This window comes from Sinocyclocheilus anshuiensis, unplaced genomic scaffold (genome assembly GCF_001515605.1).
Source record: "Sinocyclocheilus anshuiensis isolate Anshui unplaced genomic scaffold, SAMN03320099.WGS_v1.1 scaffold181, whole genome shotgun sequence".
Taxonomy (NCBI): domain Eukaryota; kingdom Metazoa; phylum Chordata; class Actinopteri; order Cypriniformes; family Cyprinidae; genus Sinocyclocheilus; species Sinocyclocheilus anshuiensis.
Window position 1 is genome coordinate 870,914 of NW_015540898.1, and position 17,213 is coordinate 888,126.

The 17,213-nt window shown below is 34.8% G+C and overlaps 1 protein-coding gene across 1 annotated transcript in view; it reads left to right on the top strand.

Annotated features, from left to right (window-relative positions):
- LOC107689014 (E3 ubiquitin-protein ligase E3D-like) overlaps positions 1 to 17,213 on the top strand; it is a 29,056-nt gene that overhangs the window by 6,033 nt on the left and 5,810 nt on the right. The window contains exons 3-10 of the mRNA XM_016486885.1: positions 1,578 to 1,668; positions 1,799 to 2,012; positions 3,714 to 3,798; positions 5,827 to 5,891; positions 6,115 to 6,158; positions 6,262 to 6,370; positions 7,566 to 7,726; positions 14,515 to 14,653. Of these exons, the coding sequence (XP_016342371.1) occupies positions 1,578 to 1,668; positions 1,799 to 2,012; positions 3,714 to 3,798; positions 5,827 to 5,891; positions 6,115 to 6,158; positions 6,262 to 6,370; positions 7,566 to 7,726; positions 14,515 to 14,653 (908 nt within the window). The remainder of the gene's footprint in view (positions 1 to 1,577; positions 1,669 to 1,798; positions 2,013 to 3,713; positions 3,799 to 5,826; positions 5,892 to 6,114; positions 6,159 to 6,261; positions 6,371 to 7,565; positions 7,727 to 14,514; positions 14,654 to 17,213) is intronic.

Here is a 17,213-nt window from a genome sequence, read left to right on the forward strand (position 1 = left end):
AATAGATTTATATATATATATATATATATATATATATATAAATGACAAAAATGCATAACAAAAGTACTACAATTTAAAACTAAAATAAAACATTAATAAGTAAAATTGAAATATTAATAAATACTCTAATAGTTTATAAATAATACCAAAGACTATATATTACCCAAGACGTGTCACTCCTATAGTTTTGAATGGGGAAAAATGCAACGCTCAATATGGCCGCTCTATTGAACGAAACTAAAGTAGGTAACTAAAGTTTACAAATGGAAACTTATTGTGAAGTGTTACCAATTTTGAATTCGATTTTATTTTTATTTATTCGCTTTAATGTATAATATACTTAACTGATAAAACACTTAAAGCACTTAAACCGAAATTAGAAATGTTGCCTTGGCTAATAGCTGAAGTACAATGTTTAAGTTGAAGCTCTAAAATTACTAAAACTAAAAATGAAATACAAATAAATTAAAGCTAAATAGATTTATATATATATATATATGACAAAAATGCATAACAAAAGTACTACAATTTAAAACTAAAATAAAGCATTAAACTGTTAACAAATATGACTTTTATGAATGTATACATGCAGAGATTAACATAAACGTATATAAATTAATGAATTAGAAGTATTTTTCATTGTTAGTTCATGTTAACTAAAGTAGGTAACTAAAGTTTACAAATGGAAACTTATTGTGAAGTGTTACCAATTTTGAATTCGATTTTATTTTTATTTATTCGCTTTTCTGTTCAATTTTAGTTTAATTGTGGGGAAAAATGCAACGCTCAATATGGCCGCTCTATTGAACGAAGCACCGCCTTCTGAGTAAAAGAGCCAATCGCTGATCGGTAAAGTAATCGCATCACTGCAGCTGCTGTTAGAAGCTCCGATTACTATCCACCTTATTTTTCCCATAAGAGCGGTCGCGGCCATGTAAATAGAATGTATCTGGCTTTTGGTGTCTTTCACTTCCAGCTATTTTTAGCTGAACAAAACAGCTTGTTTTGCTACTTGATATTGCAAACTGGTGTGTCTTACCATATTAATTTAATATATTATCTTAATTATGAACACACTGGTTTGTAGTGCAAACAGCTTTACTGTTTACCGCACTTTGTTATTCTTCTCGTTATTTCCCTATACAGCGGCTAATGAACCGGACGTCTCGCACATTCACAGAAAACGGCTTACTTCCATTTGAAAAATACAGTGGATAGAAACAGTCAGCGTTCTGAGACATGCACACTGTCTGGTCCAGCCTGAAAAATAAGCTTTTTTAACGCTATTTGAGCAAAAGAAACAACATTTATGAGACAGTTGTTGTCAGATTTCTTTGGTGATTTCAAATATGAAATTTAATCGTAAGCTTGGCGAACAGTTTTGGAGATTTTGATGTTTCCTCATTCAAAGAGACAGAGGCGTTTCAAAGATGGCTTGCCTTAAAGGGACTTTGATGATACTCTGCTCTCTACAGATGTTTGCTAGTGACCCTGTCTAATCTGGATCATCCAACGAATCATTGGTTATCCAAACAAGTATCATCACTCGGTATGTTTCTTGGTGTTTCTTCCTCCAGAAGCTCCTTGCAGTGTGATTGGACAGCTGCGGGTCAATGTGACGTACTCCTTCCTGTGCCAATCTTGTGGCTCCATGGTGCTTCAAGACAGGTTAGGAGTGTTTCTTTTTTTATTTTCACCGATTTGGTGAAGTAATGCATTGAAGGAGAGTGATACGTTCACTATCAGACGCATTATTTCAGTGTTCAGCTATTATCAGACTATCTCCTAACTCTTAAAGGGCTTTTGGGCGAGTTCTTCCTTTGCCCAATGGAAACTGGAATGCATTAGTGGACGACTGGTGCTGCCACCCAGATCCCTTCGCAAACAAGAAGCTGCTCCCGCGAGATGGAGACTGTCTGCTCGGGGACACGTTTCTTCTGTTGGCTCGGGACAGCAGCTGTGAGCAAACCCTCGTACGGGAAGAGAAATCACTTCAGAAAGCCTCTGCAGAGGTAAGCTGTGGAGTTTAGAGACGCATGATTAAATAGCACTCTCACTAATGCAGCCAAGTGCTAAAAGTCTGATTTCTCTCTACCAAAATGGTGACGCTTCAGAGCTCTGAAGACACATGCAGTTGTGATATACACCCTAAGTAGTGCACAGATCTGACTTACACAGCCTGAGGCAGATGGCTTCCTTTCATCACAATAAAGGCTGAAGAGGCGGGAGGAAATCCACTCTTAAAAACATTACGCTCGGCCGGGCTGTGGAGGAGAAGCGGTCATGTCTTTAAGAGGGATTGAATCACTTTCTCAAGCTCAATCTGTGTGTAGCCTGTGGCCATGCCGAGGAGATAAAAACACGCTTTCCAACGCTTTTTCAATCCTAAATCACTTCAGCACACAGTCGTCTGTTTTCTTATTGATTTCTGTTTGATGGTTCTTTTTTAACGAAATATTCTCAGCATACAGTCGAAGCAGAAGTTTGAAAACAAGTTGAAAAATTGCTTGCAGTTTTTTGTGCAGTGGTGTGAAACACTTTTTTTTAAACAAATACTTAGTGGAAAGAAGTGTTCACTCTCAGGAGGTCAAAACTACATTTGACTTGAGAATGTTTTATTTTCTGTTCATGTTGCATGAGGTTTGCAGTTTTCTAACACTGTTACCAAAATGGCAAGTCACAGGTTTGCAGATTTAGCTTAAAATAAGCTAGGCTAGTTATTTTGTCATCAGAAAAAAACTAAAATAGTTTGCAGTTATTAATAAACGAACCAATGTTATGTTGAATTTGCTCTATCATTCAAAAGTTTAGAGTAAGATTTTTAATGTTTTTGAGGGAAGTCTCTTCTGCTTATCAAGGCTGCATTTATTTTATCAAAAATACAGTAAAAACAGTAACATTGTGAAATATTATTACAATTTCAAATAATTGTTTTCTATGTTAATATAGTGTAAAATGTAATTTATTTCTGTGATGCGCAGCTGTATTTTCAGCATCATTACTCCAGTCTTCAGTGTCACATGATCTTCCGAAATCAGTCTAATATGTTAATTTGCTGCTTAAGAAACATTTCTGATTATTATCAATGTTGAAAACAGTTGCGCCGCTTCCTATTTGTGTGGAAACTGTGATACATTTTATTATTCAGGATTCTTTAATGACTGTAAATTCAAAAGAACTGCATTTATTTGAAATAGAGATGTTTTGTAACATTTAAAAATACTTTCTGTCAATTTTGATCAATTTAATGCATCCTTACTGAATAAAAGTATTAATTTTGTTCAAAATAATAATCCTACTGACCCCCAGTTTTAACAGTAGTTTATATTTCCCGTAAATCAAGGTAAAATATATATATATATATATTTTTATCTTTGTATTTATTTAATTGTTTATATATTTGTTTACCAATTAAAATTTATATAATGTGTAAAAGTAAAAAAAATAAATAAATAAAAATCAAGTGATGACAGAATTTTCATTTTCCAGTAAACTATTCTTCTGAAGGCAATGGAAAGGTTTTTTAAAGCATTCAATAGTACGAAGTACTCGCATGGCTGGAAGTAGCTGCTGTTTTTAGCCGAGTATGTTGTGAATATGGCCGTCGAGTGAAGTGACTGAACCTGTAATGTGAATAACCATATAACCAGTGCCATATAAAGCAGCCTATGACCAAATTTGCCTTTCCCCATAGTATCTGTGTGTGTCTGCAGCAGAAGCATGGCAGCAAGCGTGTGATGGTGTCCTGCAGGAGCTGCTCTGCGGCGCTGGGAGAGGAAGTCACTGCAGCTAAGGAAAGCAAAGCAGTGTAATAACTGTGGCAACACACCACTGGGCCATTTTACATGACTGCAAATGAAGAAAACTAGAGCTTTTATTTATATATAAATCATGATGTCATCCATTACCCACGATGCATGTCGGCCATTCATTGTTTCTATTAGCAACAGCCTGAGACTCTCTAATGCACTTTGAAATGTTTTCAGACAAGTGCTGTGCTTCTGAAGCAAAAATAGTCAGTTTATCTGTTTGCAAAGGTCTATTTTTAGTGATTGTCAGCACTAGTTTTTTTGTGTTTTGCTAATATTTTAAAGGGATAGTTCACCCACAAATGAGCATGCATGTACTCACCCTCATGTTTTTATAAATCTGAATAACTCAAGTCTTCTGTATGGCAGATTTTCCTCTCTGATGAACTTCTCAAATCTCGTTCATAATCAGATGTCATGTTTAATGCCACTTCACAAACTAGAGATTACATGAGTTTCGCCCACATTGGGAATATAAAGGCAGGTTTATTGAGTTTGGCATTGTAGATTAATTGCACATTGATACTTGTGTGTAGACAAAACAGGGGTAAATGTGGAGAGAAGAAGAGTGAATGAAGAGAAAACAGTGTGTTGGCTATTAATAATGGTCTTGAGATCACAAAATATCCGTTTTTATTGTATTTTTATATTTTATGTATACAAACTACAATGTGTTAAAAGAATTGGGGAAGTGAAAGGACAATATGAGTTTTAAGGTAAAAACTAGCCAACATAGTATTTATGGATGGCTTTGTTAGCGTGTCACATTGTGACGGTGTTATTCATAGTTATAGCTTACATTTTAAACAATTTTTCATGCAATGTGCTGAAAATTAAAAAGAATTAAAAGTATCAAAATTAAAAAAAAAAAGAAGTAAACCTAGATCAGATCAAATAATTAAATATACACATACTATAAACAAACCTAGTTTAAAAAATTAAAATATTTAAAACATGTAATAGATCAAATCTAAACATTTATTGTAAGGCCCTTTATGGGGTTCCTACAGCTGTCAAATGTGGGGGAAAATTGGGCTAGATTTCATTCCAATTCGGCGGGTTTTGAGTCGGCTGAAATTTTTCTGAGACCTGGCAACCCTGGTGTGACACATCTTCACCTTTTTTTTATTTTTATGTTACATTTTAACAGACTTGTATTGTGGGATAAAAGTGTTCAGCTAAATGTTACAGAGATATTAAGAAGTGCTTCAAATGATCTTGATTAAACACTGCATGTGTAGCTTACTGAACTGAACCGAATTAAATCCACACGGAATTAAATGACACTATTGTCTTCTGCAGAGCTGCCTTATAGCTAAAATGTAATTTTTTATAATTGATTAATTTACTGCTCTGTTATTTCCTGTTTATTACTGTGACGCTGTTTTGAAAGCATTTGTAGTGTATTTTCCTGTTTCCTGAAACTGCTTTGAAACGGTTCTGTATACAGCGTTGTATGAATGCATGTGACTTGACTTGACAACAGTCAGTTAAACAGAAAGCATTTGTAGTGTATTTTCCTGTTTCCTGAAACTGCTTTGAAACGGTTCTGTATACAGCATTGTATGAATGCATGTGACTTGACTTGACAACAGTCAGTTAAACAGTTTAATAGTTAGTCTGCACTGCAATGCTGCAATTATTTAATCAGAATTAAATATTCCAAATGTGATTAATTACACACCAGTTTGCAAATGCACAAAAAGATGATTTAGCTCTAAACAACAGCTACTAACATATTACTACTATTTCTAATGCATATAGGCATGCTGTTTTCTACACAGTATTCACTTAAGACTCAATTACATTCTGAAAATAGTTTCCAATATTTGGCCTGGAAAACAATTTTTGAACTCAGAATTATATTATAACTTTGTTCTTTATTACAAGAAAGCTCTATGTGTTTCTAAGAAATGTTGAAGGTGCACATATTATCTGAGAGGTAATTTCCTGTAATCTTACACCTCCAGCTGTTAATAATGTGCAATTTTCAGTTTCAATGTCCTTTGTTTTTCAGGGGTGCTGAAGTTTTACATAACTGAAATATTTGTAAAGCCACGTGATGATGGAGAGTGTAACACAGTTCAGTTTAGAGTCCGAGCCTAATGCAGAAAGGTTAGCAAGTTCATTTGATTTATTCATTTTAGTGTCACCTGTAGATGATAATCAGTCTGAGCGAGTTTTTATTATTATTATTTTTTTATCGTGTCTCATACAGGCATTTTCAGTTTCAATGTGCTTTGTTTTTCAGGGGTGCTGAAGTTTTACATAACTGAAATATTAGTAAAGCAACGTGATGATGGAGAGTGTAACACAGTTCAGTTTAGAGTCCGAGCCTAATTCAGAAAGGTTAGCAAGTTAATTTGATTTATTCATTTTAGTGTCACCTGTAGATGATAATCAGTCTGAGCGAGTTTTTATTATTATTATTTTTTTATCGTGTCTCATACAGGCAGCGATTCTTGGAGCAAACTCTAGCGTCCCGGCTGGTCGAGCTGTCATCCGCACAGAGTATATTTCGCTTTTCCATCCAAACACCTGATGACATAGCTGTGATTTTGGTATGAACATAAAACATCATGCACTGTAAAAAAAAAAAAAAAATTTGGAGATGTAAATACAACCTAGATTATTAGAGTATGTTTTACAAGAAAATACTATTTCAGTCTTTCTACATACAAATTTCATATTGATGTTGCATGCCATTTCTTAGTAATTATTTAAATTTACTAGCAATTTTTGAGTGAAAAATTGTTTTCTAGCTTTTTTCAGTAAATCCTTTCTAAATGTTTCAGTGTATATATACAAAAAAGGTTAATTTTGTTCCATGTGCAAAGATTTCTCTCTGAAGTCCACTTACAGTTTATATGTGCACCAATAATGTGATTATTTCCAATAATCAGAGCAAGGACTTAGCAGATGTTTAGCATCCTATTTACATGCAGTTTTCATTATTCTGCCGCTAGTATTCACATACCCCAATGCAAGTGATGTTTTTGATCAATATACTGCATTATATTCAAAAATGTGATGCCTTCTTTGTACTGTGTACCTCACAAATACATGCTCACAGTGGAACAGATGCCATGAAAGTGTTAACATGCCTGTTAAAATCAGCATACGCCTCTTATTTTACTGCAGTTATGGTTGCTATATGAGCTTAATCGCATAAATTTGATCAAAGTATTGTGTTAACGTGAGGTCAATTTTAATCACAATATTGCCTATATCTCATTATGATCACATTATGAGGGTGCATGTAAACATTAGCAAGGTTAATCAGGGTTTCTTGCAACCAAAACATTTTGCAACATCTCTCTGAGCTTTACATACTGGAGTTTCCTTCCTTCTGACTTGACAAAGCCATGTTAAAACATGCTAGCAATGTGCTAAAGTGTGTTAGCAACATGCAAAAAATTCTAACAGTGTGCTAAAACATGCTAGCAGCATGTTAAATTATGTTAGCAACTTACTTAAAGAATTTAGCAATTTGCTAGAACATGTAAATAACATTTTATTGACCTTAAGTAAAATCTTCAAACAAAAGTTATTTCAAACCTTTTTCAAAACAAGGCTTTGTCAAGCCAACATCAAAGTTTGTTCTTGAACTTTACTCATCTAGTTAATTTAACCGTTTCTCTGCCATGACCGCAGTCAGTCTGAAGGAGAAAACTCTGAATCCAGGAGATCTTTTTACTTGTGATGTCCCCTTTAAATCTGGTCTTCAGGTAATTTATTTTCTCTTGTAATTGTCAGCTGTGGCTTCTGAACACGGACTCTCTGGTCGCCTCATTTCCCGACGCAGCAGCGAGGGCCGACAGCTTAATCTCCGCAGACGACAAAGAGCATCAGTCATGCCGGGTCGTTAAAGCAGTCAAAGTGCTCTACATCCTCTGCTCTGACAGAAAACTCAAAGAGTAAGTCATAGTTCACCCTGACATCTGCTCTTATTCCTCATATTAATGTCCATAACTAATCAGATTCCACCTCATCATGTGAATGAAGTGACATATGGGTTTCGATGTCTAATTTAAAAATAGATGCTTCCTCTGTTAATGTCTTTGTAGACCACATTTAAACTTTGGTAAAACAACATTCAACGTCAGCATAAACATCACTAAAGAGTGTTACTTTTAGGCTTAAAACAAGAAAAAAATCTGCTAATGGAAATAATAGATAAGCTATATTCTCTGAAAACAAGTCTTAATACCAATCACAATTCTCATTTGAATTTATCTTGTTGTACAGATGTTACAACATACATATTTTTATTGGGAATCCAAAACACTGATTAGCCCTTTAAAACCAGAAATATGATTTTTATTTTTTTTTAAATATAATAGTTTATTGAACCTTTAGACAAAAAAAACAAAAAAAAAACTTTGCATATGTATTTATTTGTTTTGTGTCATATTTGATACATCAGGCTTTTATGGCTCTTATAGTATGATATAGTGAGAATATGGAGCTCAAACTCGATGAGGAAAAACAGCTCAATTTTATTCGGAGACTCAAACTGAGCAAAAATCTGCAATTCGGTGCAGATGCTGATATTTATATTTATATATTCATAATGTAAATCAATGAGATCTTTATAACAGTAGATCAGATACTTACATAAAATGCTATAAATATCAGTCATCACTCTATATCTCCAATAATGTGTGTTAGTAAGATGAGATTGAAATGATCCAAACATATAATGCAATGCAATCCAGTGATGATTGAGAGATGAACAAATAAACGCTCCTCAAAAGATCCTGATGATCAGATTTGAGACTCTAAAACATGATTGATGGAGAATCAAGTAAAGCTGAGCTGCTTCAGTCCAGTAAGTGTTCATCTGGAAATATTACTACAGTTATTCTGACGTTTGCTTTATAAAAATCAGTTAAGATTTGACAGCAGAAAGACACGTGAAGCACCAGCTGAAGGTTGATGTTTGTACAGTTAGACTAAATTATACTATTTCTTGCTAAAAAAGTATAAACTATCGATCAGACAACAGAAGGCATCATTTAGAGGCCTTAGAAATTTGTTTAAAATATGATACCAACAAACAACCAATCACAAACTAAACAATACTTATTTAACTTTTAACATGCTCTTCTCAGTGTCAGCATCAGAGAGAAACGGTTTCAAATGTCAAATAGCTAAAGTGTTAACTGGATTGATAATGAGACGTAATATTTTTGTAATATGTTCCAGTAACATTTTGGATGCTGTGTTTAGTTTTATTTTGTCATGTTATTACTAAGTAAATTTGCACACACTAATGTTAACGCAAAACAAAAACAGACTGCTTTTTACTCACTGTTTATTTTATTTATTTTTTTAATTAGATTTTTGTAAAGTTGACTGTTTAGTCACTGTCTTGATTTACTGATGTATAAAACAGCTTTTAAGTCAATAAGAAACTTTTCCAATTTGTTTTAGCTACATAAAGCCCTACACAAAATAATTGATTTAAATGTAAACATAAAAATTGCCCTTAAAAAGAGACTCAATTTCAGTCATAACAAAGGTTTAACAAAATGTGCAGTTAGTGCATTTTGCCATTGCAGAACAGAACAGACTGTAAATGCACAAGCTCAGAGAAATGCTTGCATAGCTACTCACACTGATGTGTAATGTTCCCATTATAAGAGCTCGAGGATCCGTGGATCACAGAGGGACTTTGGGTGTGTGTTCTGCCACCAGAAGGTCGTCATGACTCTTTACACCTCTTACCTCTTCTCGCTCGCCTTTTTATCAAGTGTACATTAATTCTGCCCATTTTCCACCCCTGCGCTTGAACGTCTCTCCTCCTTGCTGTATGTAGAGGTGCGGGTATCAAACATGATTCATGGTGCTCAGATGCAGGCCCTGAGCCGTTATGCTAAATAGAGGATAGTCTTACTGGAACCAGACTTTTGACTACCCACATCATGTCTGGTTAACATCGCAGTTTAGTCTGGCCAAAAACTGACTAACTGACTGACTGACATTAAAAGGACTAACTACAATTTAAATGTTATATACAGTGGGTACGGAAAGTATTCAGACCCCCTTCAATTTTTCACTCTGTTATATTGCAGCCTTTTATGTAATGGTCATGGTATATAATCCAGCAATAAATGGTTTTAATAACACTGCCCTGCATCGTTTTTGCTGAATGAATGAAGTTCTGCTCAAGCAAGTCAAAACTTTTTCACAAAATATGATGCATTTCATAGCATTTCTGCTTTTTACAATCATTTGTAAGGTGAAGAAGTCTTGAATTCTCCCTTAATCAGCAAACAAATCTGCCACAAAGACATGATTCCTGTCTTTCTCTGAGCCAGAGTACAACTATTTGTTCAGTTCTCAGCCCGTTTTCACGTGTCTGGATTAGGCATAAAATAATGTCATATTTTATGCCTAATCCTGATTTGAAAGTTAAAATTATGGTCAGTGACAGAAGAACATGCAAAAATGAGCCAGATGTTTTCTGCTACATCTGTGGGTATTTTACAACATCCAGACATGACAGAAAATTACACGTTTAGCTTCTTTTAATACGTTTTGAATACGTCTTTTTATCATTTATCTGTTTTTATTTTGATAAGTACATTAAAGCTGATACATGTACTGCAATTTGAAAAACTCTTCATTCTTATTTTGTGAAAAAAACTGTACATGATGGAAAGTTTTTATTGATATTTTTTTTTGTACTCCGCATCATCAAATGAGATAATATTAGGCCTTTTTTGCAAATCAGCAGATTTTCTTTTTTTTTTTCAGGATGCAGGGCTGTGAAATCAGTAAATGAAGTATGTAACTCTTTAGTTTAGGGACCAATTCTCACTGTTAACTAGTTGTTTATTAGCATGCATACTACTAGCATATTGTCTGTTTATTAGTACTTGTAAAGCACATATTAATGCCTTTATTCTGCATGATGACCATATTTTAGATCCCTTAATCCAATTTAACCACTACCTTCCTAACTAAGCAGCGAATTAGGAGTTTATTGAGGCAAAAGTCATTGTTAATAGTTACTTAATAGTGAGCATTGGTCCCCAAACTAAAGTGGGACCTACAGAGCATGTGAGCACATTGAGTTGAATTCTGTATTTATAAAGCAAGTTGCAACATTGGACAGCAACCACAAACGACCTTCAGTCACATCATCTCTGTTCAGGACATCAGCAGTACATCACAACACAACAAACACTAAAAGACCCCCATTATGATCAGCAGAGCTGTTTACACTCATCTGTGACACAGCTTGGAGGTTATGTTCAAGTTTTCTGATTGGTGCCAGATCTTTAAAACTAATTGGTGTTGGAAATAAACGATATAACGTCAGATGCAAATCTAAGCAAAGAGGAATCTCTGGTTAACAAACATTGCACAGTTTCCACTGGCCATGCTCATTGTATTAGCTTGGGAACTTTTGAAGTCGGCATTAAATGAAAATTCATTGCATACTATGGATGCTATTGTGAGCATATGTTCATTTTGTTCCCCCTATGAAACTACAGACTTCTCTCTAGTGACGCTTGCAGGACTTCTCTAATCATATAGTGCACTTAAACCCCGCCCCGTTCTTCAAATTGACCCTTCGCCCTGAATTTCAGAAATACCGTAAAACCAGCCAATCAGATTAGAGCTTGCTGTTTTAAGAACGCTCTCCTTTTTAGTGTGCAACATGCATCAGAATGTTTGTAAACACTATGTGTGTTCAATTTCTACTGAAAATTTCTACTTTAAAGCACTGTAGAGCATGTCAAACAAGACTTGAAATAGCACTGATGAGTAAGAGTGGAGAAAAAAAATGTGCCATTAGAATTACTGTAACTCTGGCATTTTAACAGATATTTTAATGATTTGTTAAAGGGACAGTTCATCCAAAAATTAAAATTCTGTCATCAGTTAGGTAGCAAGCATGTTTGAGCTTCTGTTTACATTATTTTATAAGCTCTATGTCTGATCAGTTTTGATCAGTGTTTATATGTGAATGAAATACTATAGTTTGTTTTATAAAACCAGAGCATCTAAGATCTGAGCCTGGAATGCTGTGAATTATCATCCAAGCTATCTGTTTGTCCTTTGGTGTCAAATTGCTGAAATTAGCTGAAAATGTACCCACCCTCAGGTCATCCAAGATGTAGATGAGTTTGTTTCTTCATGGGAAGAAACAAAAATGTAGCATTAATCACTTGCTCAGCAATGGATGCTCTGCAGTGAATGGGTGCCGTCAGAATGAGAGCCCAAACAGCTGATAAAAACATCACAATAATCCACACCACTCCAGTCCATCAGTTAATGTCTTGTGAAGCCAAAAGCTGTTTGTTTGTAAGAAACAAATCCATCATCAAGACGTTTTAACTTTTAACTGTCGCTTCTGGTCAAAATAATTTATAATAACGCTTCCTCCAGTGAAAAAGTCCATCTCCTGTTGTCTAGGAGAGAAATCTGCACAGATCAAGCACCTTCTATTTAGCCGGAAGCAACAGTTTGACGTTAAAAATACCTTAATGATGGATTTGTTTCTTACAAACACGCAGCTTGTGTCTTCAAAAGACATTAACTGATGGACTGGAGTGGTGTGGATTACTTGTGGATTATTGTGATGTTTTTATCAGCTGTTTGGACTCTCATTCTGACGGCACCCATTCACTGCAGAGCATCCATTGCTGAGCAAGTGATGCAATGCTACATTTCTCCAAATCTGATGAAGAAACAAACTCAACTACATCTTGAGGGTGAGCACATTTCAGCAAATTTTCATTTCTGGGTGAACTATTTCTTTAAGAGATGACTTAAATCATTAAGATCCTGTTCAGGAGCAACATTTTCATTCAAAGCACAGTCCTAGCTCAGACTTCCCATTGCACTTTGAAGTAGAAACTTGTGTCTGATATCAAATGTAATCAAGAAAATTAATTACTGTCATGTAATCAATCAACTACCACTGAAGAGTGTTTGACTGAGGAAAACCCTGGTTGTAGTAGTGCACGATGCTTCTCTTTCTGGGCTTCTCCAGCATTTCCGCTTTAAAAGCTGCATGTGCGCTTTCTGTGGAACTACAGCACAGATGGGTAAATGTCAGTGAATGTCCTGAATAGATCATCACCATAATGTGTGTCAGGACATAAGTCTCTCTGCCTCTCCTCTCGCTCGGCTGTCTTCAGTGCTGTGTGTTGACAGATTTCTGTGACATGATTAAAACACTAATGTTTCAAACTGTCAGTTTAATATAATTTAAGGTCCAGCTGCTTCTGCGGGTGCAGAGTTATTGCACAGAGGTAGTAACGTTTCCGTTTTCACCTTCAGTCAGTGTTCCTGATCATTTTTGTTCTAGCTCAGCAAAACCTAAATGTATTAGTCAGAAGCTTCAGCTACCTGAGCAGGAACACTCAGTTCACTGTGCCAGTTTGACAAGCAAAAATGTTTACTTTTAATTTAATACAGAACAATTCATTCCTCTATCAAGTAACATTTATTTCTACAGTACTTTATCCAATACAGATTGTTTCAAAGCAGCACAGTAATACTTATAATTATACATTTGCAGTAATAAACAGGGAAATAATGTTAATGTTGTAAAATTAAAACAATTTTAATAGTTTTTGTCTTATTGTTTTTATTTTGTTGTGTGTGGTTTTAGTTGTTGTAAAGCACATTGGTCAACGTGGGTTGTTTTTAATTGTGCTATATAAATAAATTGTCATTGTCATAAAATTCGTAATTTATGAAAAACCCAGCTGTAAAGCAGCACTACAAAAGACAAGAAGTGTCATTATAAAGCTCAAGTCAGTTCAAATTTGTAATTGTCAAAACTTTATAAAGCAGCTCTACAGAAGATAAAGAAGTGTCATTATTCAGCTCAGTTTAGTTATATTAAGCTCAATATTAGGCTATAACATTTTGATTTAATTTATACAGTAAGCTCAATTATATTTATTTAATTGTGCATTTATTTTTATAATTTTTTTTTAATAATTAGCTGTAGAAAGGATAGCCCTTATATATTGTGCAAATGTGTAAAAGTGTAAATTATTAACAAAATTAAAATAAAAAAATAGCCCAATTAATCATGCCTCCTGACCTGTACAGGCGTTCCATTCAAAACTACTTATAACAACATCTTAATTTTTGCATGTTGAAAATGGCATGGCTTAATAAACATAATATTGTTTATACATTATATTAGTGTTTTTATACTTTAGTTTAATTTTATTTATAAAATACAAATACATTTTCCATTGGGGGTTGAAAGTCTGAATGTACATGTGGATTTATCTTTTCATTTAAAATACATTTTTTTGAAGCTTAAATAAAATCACCAGAGGTAAAAAGCTAAATAAAAAGCTGAAAAAATAGAAATAAATTATGCAGTGGGGCGTAAAAGTCTGAAACTACTTTAAAAATGTGGATTTTTCTTTTCATTTAAACCGGAGACCAGACAACAGGTAAAATCATGACATAAAATATTTTAGATCACTAATCAAATGTAAGTGAATTGGTGATATTTCTCTTTTTACTGTTCTGCTGATAATATGAGTAATACAATGTTAAACTAGAAAAGAATGCAGAATAGAAGCATTTTCAATAGTGGTCTACCAGTGAAATCCACTATGTTTATTTACTAATAATCAGTGTACATGGATTTGAGAAATGTTGTCTTCATTTCTGTCTCCCCCTCACTCATCTTGTGTTTTTCCTCCTCTCTTTCTAGTGTTGTGGATGTTTGGGAGAAGGACATTAGTGTTCATCCTTTGCTGCTCCCTCAGAGCTCATGTGAGGAGCTCCAGAAGCTTCTGATGTCCAGCACCTCTAGACTGCCTGCATTCCTGCGCTGCATGAACTCATATCAGGTCACATACCGCTCTCACCACACGCATGACTGCTTGATCATTATACTTCATTATTTTGTAGTCTTTATTTATATTGCATTTCTTCGTTTAGCAGATGCTTTTGTCCAAAATGACTACAACACTGAGAAATACAATACAAAATCCCAAAATTGTCTAAAAAAGTACAGACTTGGTTAGAATTGTACTGTAGGTGTGAGTATAATAGAGTGCTGTAGTGATGATATACTTTGGTAGGCCAACCCACCCTGGTTCCCTTGATGAAAACCTGATAGGATTTTTCCATTGGCTTTTGTATTATTGCAGAAAATAAGCTCTGGGTTCAACAAAAGTGTTTAAAATTCTTACACATTTTGTTATCATTATAATCTTTACTAATGAACTCAACCAACAAGGCTATAAAAGCGACTGGTTGGTGAAATGACATTTAATGTCCCAACAACCTCTGTAGTCCTATTTAGACACTTGTTAGCAACCACCTTTATCAAGACAAAGCTTGATAAAACAATCACTAGGGGGTTTTATGTTGAAGAATAAAACGTTAAAACATCTTGACCTTGTGTGAACCACATCTTATTTCAGGCATTTAAAAAAAGAGTGCTAAAATGCAACTGGGCTTTGGCCTACAAAAATACATCATCCCTGCAGCACTCTTTCTACCTTATTTTTAACGTAAGAGTGACCACAGCAATGTATAACTTGAATGGAACACTGGAAGCTTCACAGGGTTATTTTAGCAGTACAAAAACAGTCCGGGATGCTGCTTGATGTTCCAAACTGGTATGAAGTGAGTGACGTGACATGTGGCCAAGTATGGTGACCCATACTCGGAATTAGTGCTCTGCATTTAATCCATCAAAGTGCACACACAAAGTAGTGAACACACACACCAGCGCTCGGGGAGCAGTTGGAGGTTCGGTGCCTTGCTCAAGGGCACCTCAGTCGTGGTATTGAAGGTGGAAGAGAGCGCTGTACATTCACTCCCCCCACCTACAATCCCTGCCGGTATGAGGCTCAAACCCACAACCTTTGGGTTATGAGTCCGACTCTCTAACCATTAGGCCACGACTTCCCGTATGTATGGAAGCCCGTTTTTATCATGGAATAAACAAATTTTTAAAAGTAATTGTAACTTTTTTTCTCACAATTTCACAATTCAGATTTTTTATCTCCAAATTCTGATTTTGCCATCTTGCAATGTTGTTGTTTTTTTCCACTACAGAATAAAAAATTAAAAAGTTAATAGCGATTATTTCTCTCTCAATTCTGGCTTTTTTTCTTGCAATTCCAAGACAAAAAAGTCTGAATTTTGAGATTGTGAGGAAAAAGTCACAATTACTTTATTTTTTTATCGCTATCATAAATTTTAAACGAGCAAAACAATTTACTGCACTTTGTTATTCTTCTAGTTATTTACCTATTGCGGCTAATGAATCCGAAGTCTCACACATTCACAGAAAATAGCTTACTTCCAAGTTGAAAAATGAGGTGGAAACACAGTTTCGTCATCTTGCATGTTTGTCGGTAAATTATTTAAGTGAAAAGGACCAAATCTTGTTAATAATTTTTTTTTTTTTTTGGCTAACTGGCAATACAAAAAGCCCTGAGATCCATTCAGTCACTGTGTGCTCGTTAGGCCTCAAAAAGAAGCACAGCTGTGTGTCGTTGGCATAGCAGTGGTGGGCAGTTCTATGTTCCTGGATGTCCCATCGATGTAGTGTATATTTATAAAGAAAAAGGGGCCAAATACCGAGCCCTGAGGTACCCCAGTGGTTAGTTGATGTGATTAGACACCTCTTCCTACCAAAATATTCTGAATTATCTGGCTATGAGGTAGGATTTCAACAAGTCAAGTGCTGTTCCCATAATGGCCAATGCAGCATAAGGATGTATGATAGCAATACGCTTCTTACTACCTTTTATATGTGACTTTTGATTTTTTTTTATCTGAAAATTTTGTTACCCATCACCCCATCTGATAGCATTTTAATTGCCCATCTTCAGCTAAGCTGACATTAGTGCCTCTCGTCTGCATTGATTAAGCTGAAATGTCTTTGAGTGGAAAAGAAGAATTCTTTTCTATAGCCTAATACATAAAACAAAATATAACATCTCTTTGAAGCAGATGTGCATTGGTATCAGGCAGATAGCCTGGTTGAAATGCTTGCCTCAGTTTCTGTTGTTTCTCCAGTATATATGCTCCCAATTAAGGAAGCAAAACATCTGTTTCTTGGCAGTCTTTTTCCCCACCTCACTGTGAAGAGTTTCAGGGCTTGACTCAATGCTGATGCTGATGTGCAGCTTTTTCCTTTTCAAAAGAGTCTAGATTTCCATTTCCATTCTTACTGAGAGAAAAATAAGCCAGTAAAGAGGAACATTTTACAAGAGGTGTGCAGGAATTCCTTGGAAAAGGGGAGTTTTGTAGGGTCTGTAACACTTGAGATGTGAGGGAAAGAGTCTGCTAACAATTTTAAATAATTAATAATTATGTGGTGCATGTGGAGTTTTGTAATTTTTATGTTTATTTATATATATATATATATATATATATATACAGTATATA